This window comes from Protomyctophum bolini (genome assembly GCF_963924005.1).
Source record: "Protomyctophum bolini genome assembly, chromosome: 2".
NCBI classification, from domain to species: Eukaryota; Metazoa; Chordata; class Actinopteri; order Myctophiformes; family Myctophidae; genus Protomyctophum; species Protomyctophum bolini.
The window spans coordinates 34,229,569-34,242,322 of NC_137863.1; the positions used below are offsets into that span (position 1 = coordinate 34,229,569).

The following is a 12,754-nucleotide window of genomic DNA, read 5'->3' on the forward strand; positions in this document are numbered from 1 at the left end:
GTTGATTGTGTTCTGGCTTGGATCAATGGAACTAACTTTAAAGTTCCTATATACAGTATCTATATATACCTATATACAGTATCACCATGAAAACCAAAATAATTCTGCTACACTGTTACAGAAGGGGGTTCCTGCCCAGAATGGTTTAATAAAAAATATTGAAACACAAAAATAATTCTCCAATGGAAACATACAATAATAGCAGTCCTGCTATACTGTAAGTGCAGATGAAGGGCTTGAAATGGGTGTAATAGTTATTTTTCCCCCAGGTTTTTTACCAGGTTCTAGTGATATATTGTGGAGACAAATGGATTCTAATATGTACAGTATAGTACATGCTTTCAGTCTTTATTCTGTAACCTAACTGTTCTAGTGATGCTGTCAATCGTACTAGCAGTAGCATCTACAAGCACTGATCAGAGCATTACAGTAGGCCTGTGTCACCCGTGACCCGAATGTCAACGTTTGTACCAATTGTGTACGAGGTAACATTACATTTGTGCTGTCCTAACCCACCGTCTAGCCACATGCCAATTTGACTTGAATTGTGGGTAATGACTAACAGCACAGCTGTGTTTGTAACACACACAGGTGTCAGTATCACAGACATGCATTAACACACGCACGCACGCACACACACACATTATGCATATACTGTACAGATGTATTCACACAAACACACTTGTACATGTGCATAGCCACATGTACACACATATGCATGCACTTATGCACGCACTCACGCACGCACAAATGACGTCTGAAGTTTTTTGGTTCATGCTGAACCAGTATCTGGTTGACAGTGCTACTGAAGCTTATGCTGCTAATTAGTTCAACGTTCCAGGGCCATCCACTTTGAAGTGCTTTCATTTCATTACTTCACTAAAGTGTTTTTTTATGCACTCTACTTACACTCACTTGCAACACAGCTTCAAAGGCAAGCTGAAGTGATATTTCCATGTATATAATATAATGTATTGTCTTTACACGTGACCCACAAGTTCATGAATAAATACTGGACACAGCCTAGACAACTATCTATCAGTACCATTATACTGTATACTAAAAGTGAACGTGACATATTGCCACACTTTTGAGAACTATCATTCATATCTACGGCGTGCTTCCATGCCAAACATGGAGGAGAATGAAATTTACCCGTGGGGGTTTCTTTGACACATTACAGTACATATACTGTATGAACTGTATGTAATTCCCCATTATTTGCTCCTCTGGTATGTTTTGAGAAGTTTATTGCTTTGTAATTCGGGCCTTTCAAGAAATTGAAACTAGGCCTTCCTTTTTCCCCTCTACACAAAATCTCTTCACTAAACACAGCCAATTTACAAGCGTTGCGACACATTGTGGGTTTGTAGATATAGAGCTATTTTCGTGAAAAGCCTTGTGATACTAGCACTGCTTGGAGCCCTTCATTTTTATTTCATTTAAATTACTGACACCCTTTTTTTCACTTTCAACCAAATGTGGCTGTTGCAGACAACTCAAGAAGAGAGTTGGGATGGATGGGACATAAATGGACTAGGTTTTGCAGCGCAACTGTCTGCTCTGTCTGTCAGCTGATTAAAACAGTAATGGATAGAGGTATTTGTCATGGATATGTCAGTGACACGGTCTCACCTTCTGCTCTGACATTTACCTATGAATACAGCTGACCTACTGGATCATTCATTTCCTTTCAGACGCTGACACACGCACGCACGCACGCACGCACGCACGCACGCACGCACGCACGCACGCACACACGCGCGCACACACACACACACACACACCGTCGCATGCACGCACATTCATGTGTTTCATGTGTATGACTACCTGTACTGTATGTTTGCCTGTATGTCTGCCAATGTATGTAATTGTTTGAATGTATACTGTATGTTTTTTATGTACTGTATGTGAACAAGCCTTGCTGTATACTGTGTGTGCGTGTGCGTACGTTTGTGTGTGTGTGTGTGTGTGTGTGTGTGTGTGTGTGTGTGTGTGTGTGTGTGTGTGTGTGTGTGTGTGTGCGTGTGTGTGTGTGTGTGTGTGCGTGCGTGTGAGAGAGAGATTCTATGCCTGTTATTGGCTAGACGCCGTGGTACGTAAAATATCAATTTCATCCCAAGTCAAATCGTGACTTTGCATATTCATGGCTCATACCGTTTAGTTATAAAACTCTGTGGCAGGCTTCCATACCTCGCATATTATTACTCACATAAAGAAGATGATTAAAAGGGCAGCGCAAGAGGAGATAAACTTGCACTCCTGAGTATCGACCTAAAATGAAAAGCTGAATATTTGATATTTTAATAATCGTAATTGTATTTCAGCCAAGGAGCATTTTCTACACATTGGAATACTACTACTACTACTGTAACTGCTGCTCTCTTGCTTCAGCAAAACAACAGTTTAGTTTGAAGTTCCCTTGACGAGTATCCCTCAGCACTGCCAGAGCCACTGTTTTCCTACAGTATGTGGAGATCGTCTCACTGTATCTCCTACCCCTCAGTGATGTACAGAAGTGCTTCTCAAATGTTTTTTTTTCTTTCTTTTTTTCCCCTTTTTTTATGTCAAGGACCCCCGAAATTAATTATGTATTTGGCCACGGACCCCCATTTGAAAATATTTTGTGCCAGGGACCCCCGCCTACAAGATGTTTAGATTCATGAATACTAGCAGATCTACAAGCTAACAAGGGCTCGCATCGCGTTGTGAGCTTGTATGTAGATCATCAAATAGCTGGTGTATATACGATTAAAGTGGTTCAACTGATTTCAATGCTACATTAACTAAATTCGCTGGGGACCCAGTTGACCCTAACCACCCCCTCCAAGGACCCATGGGGGTCCGCGGACCCGGCTTTGAGAACCATTGATGTACAGCTCTCAAAGCAGGCCTCTGAGCTAACAGGTCCAAAAAATTGAACTTCGACCTCGTTTTTGCACTGACCTTTCAAGTGCGTCAAATGATTTTGCAGCGCTTGGTAATGAGAGACTTGCCCGTCTCTCATTACCAAGCGCTGCAAAATCATTGAGAGATATAAATCTGATTCAAATGGTCATTGCTAGTACCCTGTCATCCACCCAAATAGTTTTCAGGAGCACACGCTCCTGAAAAAGGGATTATTATAGTTACTCCACTGCGCCCTCTACCGATATTGCCAAGAGAAAACCCTCATACAGAATATTTTTCCTCCGGTGAAAAAAAATCCCTTTCTGGCCAAAAAGTACCTTTTATACGTGTGGTGGGGGGCTCAGAGTCCTTCCACTAAGCAAAGTAGGCTTTCTAATGACACAACCCGCCTTTGTATTGGTGAGAAGCAAAAACTTTTTTTTAATTTACGAGGTGAGAGGCTGGTCTGCATTTATACGAGCCCCGGAAGTCATCGGTAACATAGCTCTAAATGACCAACGGCATTAGAGCTATGGACCAGAGCTATCCCCGGCCTAAACAATTGATGCAAAGCTGAATATCTATTTAGATCCGTGAAAATAAACTATCTTGAAATGCCTACTTTTCTATTTAGGTACCATCAAATGTGTTATGTCATGTGAGCTTTATTCTTTGATGTGTAAGCCCTCATTTATATGCAATGCATTGTGAGCATGTTCTATGTGGCTATTGTATAAAGTATAAATCAGAGTATAAATCAGAATGTACTTGTTCCGGCTGGCAGAAGGTAGAAGTGGCCATCTGAAAAGTGGTTCCATTTGTATTACAATATGCCAAGATCATACAGGTGAACGTCAGTAATGTGCTCGAAGGGGCCTTTTCAACCCCCAAATTGGCTGCTCAATTCTGCCAAAGAGTGTCAATTTAATAATGTCTTAATCTAATAAATAGACATGTAAGTACTTCTTGCTGGTTTCAATAGTACTAGTTTAATGCTATATAGCTGAGTAACTGGGTAGTTTAGAGTATATCAAACCTTTTGGACACTAATCAATCATAACATTTGAAGCTATACTGAGCCAATAGTTACTAAATGGGTGTGCTTTTCATGGTGAAAGAATGGTCACAGTTATTGCTGTATACCAGGGGTCCTCAAAAGGCGGACCGGAGTCCAGTCCACGACCGGAATCACCTCTCTGTGGACCCTGGGCACAGAGAGGTTGAATCACCTCTCTGTGGACCCTGGGCACAGAGAGGTTGAATCACCTCTCTGTGGACCCTGGGCACAGAGAGGTTGAATCACCTCTCTGTGGACCCTGGGCACAGAGAGGTTGAATCACCTCTCTGTGGACCCTGGGCACAGAGAGGTTGAATCACCTCTCTGTGGACCCTGGGCACAGAGAGGTTGAATCACCTCTCTGTGGACCCTGGGCACAGAGAGGTTGAATCACCTCTCTGTGGACCCTGGCACAGAGAGGTTGAATCACCTCTCTGTGGACCCTGGGCACAGAGAGGTTGAATCACCTCTCTGTGGACCCTGGGCACAGAGAGGTTGAATCACCTCTCTGTGGACCCTGGCACAGAGAGGTTGAATCACCTCTCTGTGGACCCTGGGCACAGAGAGGTTGAATCACCTCTCTGTGGACCCTGGCACAGAGAGGTTGAATCACCTCTCTGTGGACCCTGGGCACAGAGAGGTTGAATCACCTCTCTGTGGACCCTGGGCACAGAGAGGTTGAATCACCTCTCTGTGGACCCTGGCACAGAGAGGTTGAATCACCTCTCTGTGGACCCTGGGCACAGAGAGGTTGAATCACCTCTCTGTGGACCCTGGCACAGAGAGGTTGAATCACCTCTCTGTGGACCCTGGGCACAGAGAGGTTGAATCACCTCTCTGTAGACCAGAAAATGTTCAGAAAAGGAGGAAATTACAGCTAAAATAAAGCCAATCCCACTCTCAGATTCCACAGCAACCAGAAGTACTGAATTACTGGATGGTGATTTGTCCAAACAGCTTTGTGGGGAATACAAAATGCAGAATGCATTTCCCCAGCAGTGGACAAGTCCACTGACACCAGTGATAATGGTCAGTTGGTGGTGTTTGTGAGGTATTATGATGATACCAGCGATAATGGTCAGTTGGTGTTTGTGAGGTATTATGAGGGCATGAGGCAAAGGGGGAGTTTATGGAGTATTCATTTCGTTTTTTAGTGGTGCAACCACTCCTATAGACAGCTGTGTGTGTGTGTGTGTGTGTGTGTGTGTGTGTGTGTGTGTGTGTGTGTGTGTGTGTGTGTGTGTGTGTGTGTGTCTGTGTCCGAGCACAAGTGTCACTGTTGCACAGGCACACACAGGCAGCAGAGTACAGTACAGTACAGTACAGTACAGTACAGTACAGTACAGTACAGTACAGTACAGTACAGTACAGTACAGTACAGTACAGTACAGTACAGTACAGTACAGTACAGTACAGTACAGTACAGTACAGTACAGTACAGTACAGTACAGTACAGTACAGTACCACTCACTTCAGATGGGTCTGATTTTAATTAAGAAAAAAGACAACTAGAGACTGTTAGTCTTGGTAACCAATGTGCTATTTCTCTTAATGGGGCTATTTCTCTTATTATTAAGCAGGCAAATCTTGACAAAATAAAAAAAGTGTTCTTTGTGCCTCTCATTTGCTGTGAATGTTTGGAGGGGAATATTTGTAAAACATTTTATTTCCATACTCTGCACCCCAGTATTGGTTGGTTGAGTATAAGCTTGCTTTGGTGTGACTGTACTAAACAGGCATAGAGCCCCGCTCTCCGCTGGCCGCTGCGTGGCCCGCTCATGGGATCGGACCTTTGTCTTTTTCAACAATTATTAGTGGACCTTCAGCATTTCTAGTTGAGGACCCCTGCTGTATACTATTGTGCTGCATACATGTGCACATTTGTATTAAGCTTTGATAAGTTACGTGGCATACATTTTAAGGCTATAATAATCATGGGTAACTTACTGATGGTGAAATATGGGTAATTTAGACAACTTGTACTGTATTAGTTCATCCGTTAAGATATGTATCATGTAACCAAAGGGAATTGATTTCCACTTGTAATCTGTTTGGATACTTACCATGAAGTCATTAGGTACTGTGCCAGGTTGATGGCAATGGGCGTGCCAGTGATGGTAACGTGGCGGTCACTGGTGCTGTCTATCTGGCTGCCAATCTTTATCTGGGCCCCTGACACCTGCCGGATCTCATTTATCTTGGTGCCCTGGCGTCCAATGATGGATCCGATCAGCTGCGGGGAGAGTAAAAAAAAGCAGGAGGAGAGAGAGAAAGGAAAGTGATAAAGCATACATGTATATGGGCGTGCACAGAGAGATATCCCTCAATGCAATTTCTATTTCTGTCTTTCTCTATTGCTCCTCTCTCCATAGAGAGAGAGGAGCAAAAGAGAAAGACAGAAATAGAAATGCAGAGACTGGTGAGAGGGTGAGAGAGAAAGAGAGAAAGAGACAGAGAGAGAGAGAAGTAGAGAGGTCAACAGTGACAGTGAACAAAAAGAAAAATGGACAACTCCAACTCCAAGCACTTCCAAGGAAAGTCAAGTATAAAAAACTTTGTGCATCACAGCAGACGGATCATAAACCTACAAGCCAACATTGGCTGCATGGTTGGGAATAACAACCGCCTCGACATCTACAGTATCTCTCTGCCAAAACTGTTTGTTTCCCTTGTCGGCTGATCATCTGTCCATCTCCACTAGCCTCTTCTTTAGGAATGGGACTCGTGCGCCAAAGTAACTAAGTGTATTTACTGAAGTACTGTACTTAAGTTACATTTGGAGGTACTTTGACTTGATGCTGGATTTCCAGTTATCAATACTTTTACTTCTACTCCACCACATCTCGGATCCAAATCTACTCCACTACATCTTTTTATTTGAAAACTTTAGTTACTAGTTACTTTGTCGATTTTAATTATATTTCCAAAACATAACCAACATCTACCACTTAATTTCAGCCATTTCAAAATAGCCGATCTACAAGCTAATTGTGAGCTTTTACTTGTAACAGAGTAATTTTATACCACTGATGATCTGCTACCCAGCGATGGGGACTAGCGCTGGGTTCCGTATGAACGGCAGCTCCAGGGTGACAAACAGTGCATGTGTGAGTATCAGGAGCCTAGGGACAACTAGCTTTAGCTGTGGGACATGTGGGGACAATGGGGACAATGGAGAACAGGGGGCATCTATGAAACAATTCAAGGCCAACATGTGGTACAGGATTATTATAGGCTGATTCATGGGTACATTTTCATGGCTATGTTTTCTGGATAAATTAAACTTCAATCAAACGTTTTAGACACGCAACCTACGCCTATCTGCCTATCAATCACTGACTGTACTGTATGTCAGCATGTTGTGTGTGTGTGTGTGTGTGTGTGTGTGTGTGTGTGTGTGTGTGTGTGTGTGTGTGTGTGTGTGTGTGTGTGTGTGTGTGTGGAATGGCAACAGGTGCTGAACTATTGACTCATCTGCCTTCCACAGACTAGAAGGACTTTGTGTGTATTTGTGTACGCGTGCGTACATGCATTATGCACTTGTGTGTGTACGTGCATGGATGTGTACCTGTGTGTGAGTCTGTGTCCTTTGTGTGTGTATTTGTGTGCATGCCTCAGGATTTGTAAGGATATGTGTGGACTTGCGTCACCACCGTTCTCGCGCGCGCGTGTGTGTGTGTGATGGTAGTGAGGGTTGTTACTCAGTACTTTAATATTTAAAAATGATATTAAACATTGGTATACCGGTAAGCATGGGTGTGATCAGCTATACCTGGCCGGCTGGCCATTACCCGCATGAACCCTATTCCGTGGCAAACATTTGTTCGAAATAGCAGATCCACAAGCTCACAACGGGCCGCATTGCTGTGCATTGTTGGCTCTTAGGTCCGCTATTTCTGGCGAAGATATTTAGTGAAGAGTGAAAAGGGGAGGGGGCCGTGGGCGGAACAGTGGCCAGATCTATTTGAGTGTTAACATGACTCAGAGGGTTCCTCCGCCTCGGGACACGTCTGGCATGCATTCCGGCCAAGTGGACAGTCGTTTATCGTAGCGAATGAGACGCCTGGGCTTTAGACGAGGGCGGGGCTTGGAACGTGTGTGTGTGTCTGTGCTTCTCTGATGTGGCTAGCAGGGCTGGAGCTCGCGGCTGTGGGCCGCGTCACTCTGCGCTTGTAGATCTGTTATTTTCACTAGTTTGGGGAAATGTCTAACCTCTTCTTTCAGGTCTCTCGACCTGAAAAGTTTGGGAACTGCTGCTCTACAGCGAACTCTTTGCGTGGGCGACTGTAGAATAACTTTCCTCTGAAGCCGATCCGGTTGGCATCGTCCTCTTGTCTAAAAGATGACAAGCCCCACACGTACCGCTGGCTTAGACTATCCTAAATGATCTATCAAAAATCTTCACACATCCAACTGCACCTTATTGCCTCGGGCAATACTCATCAACATGGGAGTCAATTCCTCCTATAAAAGATTCAGTCAGGGATGAGGGTGTCCATGCCAGGAAATGGCTGACAGATGGGGCCTCAGATGTGTTGATGTGTGTGTGTGTGTGTGTGTGTGTGTGTGTGTGTGTGTGTGTGTGTGTGTGTGTGTGTGTGTGTGTGTGTGTGTGTGCTTGTGCGACTGTGCGTGCGTGTCGGTCTGGAGACAGGGGTCAGAGGAGTGCAGGGGAATGCTGATACTCGTCGTCATTGCTCTCAGTCTCAATGTCCATATTTGGTGGGAAAAGTACTGTTATACTTATGTAAAAGTATCAATACAAGAATACTAGAAATACTTTGTTAACAAGTAAAAGTCGGGAATTCAAAATGCATCGCGATGCATTGTGAGCTTAGATCGGCTACTACAAATGGCCACTCAGTTAAACTGTATAAATCCCTAAAAATGCAGTGCAAATTACTTGGTTACATTTCAATTTGCAAGCTGGAATGTATAGTTGCTCTGGCCTCTGTCCTACTGTCCATTTACTGTATTACACAGTGGGTGAAAAAAAACACACCCCTTAAGGCTAAACCCCACCCATCAAGGTACCTTTCAGGCAAAAAACCTGAGAGGAACAGACAAAGTGGTAGGGAGTGTATAATATAGGGCTGTAGTGGTTATTTTTTCTAAGATTCGATTGAAGATAGACAGGAACGAGGTAGAGAAGGGGAAAAACATGCAGCAAAGGTCGTCACGAACAGGACTGGAACACGCAACACACTGTCAGGCCAAAGCCTATATGTGGCATGCGCCTGGACCACTAGGCCAGCAGGCGCCCAGGGCTGAGGAGTAAAAGTACAATATTTGACTCTGAGCTGTAGTGGTGTAGATGTAAAAGTACTGGACATTGGAAATACTCAAGTAAAGTACAATTTAGAGAGAGAGAGAGAGTAAATTATTCTTCACAGTGGATATTTGGAAACACATTTACAAAATGGTCCTTCATGTCCCATTTCATATCTGCAAGAGCTTGAGTTTGGTAAATGGTGCATTTATATAGCGCCTTTATCCAAGGCGCTTTACATAGATTGTGCATTACATTCACACACACATTCATACACCGATGGCGGTGGAAACCCTGCAAGGCACCAACCAGCACACCAGGAGCAATTAGGGGTTCAGTGTCTTGCTCAAGGACACTTCGACACTAACTCTGGGGGAGCCTGCAGGGTTCGAACTGGCAACCTTGCGGTTACCATCCAGCAACTCTACCCCTGAGCCACCGCCGCAAGTTTCTCTGAAAATATCTGATCTCCAATTTCACAATATGTCAGGCTGCAATGCGTTGTGAACTTGTAGATCAGATATGTTTAACTTGAAGAAAAAACACATCTCCATGAATTCAAGTCTCCATGGGATGAGTAATTGAAAGGGGAAAAAAAGTCATTTTGGGGGTGAGCTATCCCTTTAAACTTCGAGTGTCCTTATGGCTATTGACGTAATTGACGTAATGAATCAATAAATCCCTTATGGCCATTGACCTAATTGATGTAATTGTTTAATCCCCTGTAATCGGGAGCTTATTATAACAAAATGTAGCAACGTTTAGCTTGTTTGGCTAACGGCCGATGCAATCTACCCAAAACCGGCCGAAATCCACGCGTGCACGGTCGATCACGCACGTGCGCGGTCTGATATTGCTGCACAGTCCAAAGCTAGTACCGGATGTTATTTTTTTCCTTTAACCGGAAGTGACATCGCCAGATTTGCTCTATTTGGTCAAAATCGGCATAATGGTGACGTTACCGCCACCATCAGGACTGAGTGTCTAATACTATAGGATTGTCAGGATATCACAGATTTATCTATTGGCATTAAAATGACGAATTAAACATATGAATAGTGGAGGCAGAAGGCACACTCCACTGTTAATTAGGCTGGCCATAAGCCAGTTTTAAGACGTGGTCCTGAGGACGTCTTAGCGCTATGCGCTGAGTCTAGGTGTCAAGGTGTAAAACAGCAGATACCGGATAGCACCCTTAATTAACAAATAAACACTCCCCCAGGAGCTTAATATGATGGTGAGCCTTAAGTCTTAGTTCAGTGCGGATTGCAAAATAACGACTGCGCATAAGATGGTGGCTTTATTACTTAATTGCGTACCGTCCAAGACCTGGAAATAACATGCACAACATACTGTAGGGCCCTCAGAGTTAAATGAATGCTGAGGATTTGAGAGTGCGCCACAAACATTCCTGTCAATGCATGTCATCTACCAGTACAGTGTGAATGCAGACAGAGTGCTGTTCACGGCTATTCATGGAGCTGCAACTGATAATTTAAGAGCTGTGTGTGTGTGTGTCTGTGTGTGCGTGCGCAGTGCGCGTGTGTGTATGCCACTAGGCATATGTTTGTGGATAGAGGTGAGTCGAGTGGGCAGTGGTACATGACCTCATATGCTCACACGGCTGTGCATGCATGTGTGACTGTGTGTGTACATGTGCGCGTGTGTGTGTGTGTGGGTGTGTGTGTGTGTGTGTGTGTGTGTGTGTTCTGGGTAACTATACAACAGTAGAGAGTAGAGACATAAGACAAAGTGCCAGCTGACAGCAGCCAGCTCAGGGCTATTTGTGTGAAAAATAACCTTTAACCATTGTTTGACCTCACTTATGGTCTCATAAACGGCCTCTCGTGTCCCATGTCCCAAAAGACGCAGGAAATAATTATAACCCTCTCCCATTGTGCCTGCGTGTCCTTTTAAAACCATATATCGCTGCATTTTTCATCTTCATAACTGTCATGGTGCGTTGGCTGACAGGATTCAAAGGGCTCGGTGCAGGCCTGGGTGTGAAGCAGAGCGTTGGAGATGAACGGCTGATGAGTGTATCGGTGCATGAGAGTCAATGGAGACGGGACGGGACGCTGTTTGTTTTTCTCATTTGGCTTAAAAGTTTTCTGAGATGCAAGGTCATCATGCAGGAAACATGCAGCGTGCTGTCCCCCCGTGAGAGCCTTTATGTAATGACTGTCCCCCCTGTGAGAGCCTTTGTGTAATGACTGCTGGCTATACAATCTGTACAATCTGTTTGAAGCTGGAAAGGAGAGGCGACCGGAATAGAGGACGGGGTTGAGGAGAGGATAATACAGAGGAGAATAATAGGGAGAGGAGACGAGAATGGAGGAGGAGAGAGGAGAGGAATTGGAGGATAACGGAGAGGATGATATAGCTGAGTGGAGCAGTGGTGGAAGGTATAAGTACTGTACTTAAGTAACATTTCGAAGTACTTTTGCGTTATTGGAGTTTTTCCAATTTCCAATACTTACTTACTTCTTCTCCACTACATCTCGTATTCAAGTATTGTACTTTCACTCCTCTACATTTATTTTACTAGCTAATTTGTAGATATTAATTTTGGTCATTTGAACCAATTTTGAAATGACCCAAAAGATTGGAAAGTGTGAAACGTTACATTATGCATAATGAGTACTTTTACTTAATGAGTACATTTTGATGCCAATATGTACTTTTACTCAAGTGCATTTTGAATTCCGGACTTCTACTTATTAGTATTTCTATATTGACACTTTTACTTAAGTAAAACCTGTGAGTACTTTTTCCACCACCGGAGAGGAGGATATTAGCGGCGAGAGAGGAGAGGGGCATAGAGGAGAGGAGAGGATGGAGCGAGGGCTATTTTTGGGTTACTCCCTGCTGCCCTTGTAATTTGAAAAGGCTTATTGAAAGTAGAGAGGGAGTAGAGGGGGAGGTAGAGAGATGAGAAGGGAATGTTTGTGAAAGGGGTGGTGGGGGGGGGGGGGGCGTGTCAGAGAGGAGAGAAAATGAGGAGGATGAAAAAGGCAGAGTGGGGGGGGGGGGGGGAGCGTGTCAGAGAGGAGAGAAAATGAGGAGGATGAAAAAGAAGGAAAGAGTTTGCGAGTGAAGGGGAGAAATAGAGAGTAAAATGTTGAGAGGAGAGAGAGAGAGGGAGAGAGAAGAGCTATAGGATATCATTAAGCTGCTCTGCTAAAACCCTGATGTCACACACACACGCACACACACACACTTTTACATTTAAATTTGTATCCCACGATTTTGTATCCCATTTTTATACCAATTGCCTGAGCTATACGCTCCCTCTGCCGACCTGGAGAGAGTGCCGAACTGAGCTCATGCTTCCTTCAATCCATGAAGAGCGAGTAGGCCACTTCTTTTCACCTGCGAGGGGCAGTTTCCCCGGTAGGATGTAGCGTGTTCCCTTTACCGCCATCAGACACACTGTTGTATTATATTGTCCCCATTAATCAGAAGATACAGTACAGGTATCAAGCAAGTACAGGTTCCCTCCTTTTTCCATCTGCGACGCATTGTGAGCTTGTAGATGT

The 12,754-nt window shown here is 44.1% G+C and overlaps 1 protein-coding gene across 3 annotated transcripts in view; it reads right to left on the minus strand.

Annotated features, from left to right (window-relative positions):
• pcbp4 (poly(rC) binding protein 4) overlaps nucleotides 1-12,754 on the minus strand; it is a 143,806-nt gene that overhangs the window by 6,112 nt on the left and 124,940 nt on the right. For all 3 annotated transcript variants that reach the window (XM_080792145.1, XM_080792143.1, XM_080792144.1), the window contains one exon: nucleotides 6,010-6,179. In XM_080792145.1, the coding sequence (XP_080648271.1) occupies nucleotides 6,010-6,179 (170 nt within the window). The remainder of the gene's footprint in view (nucleotides 1-6,009; nucleotides 6,180-12,754) is intronic.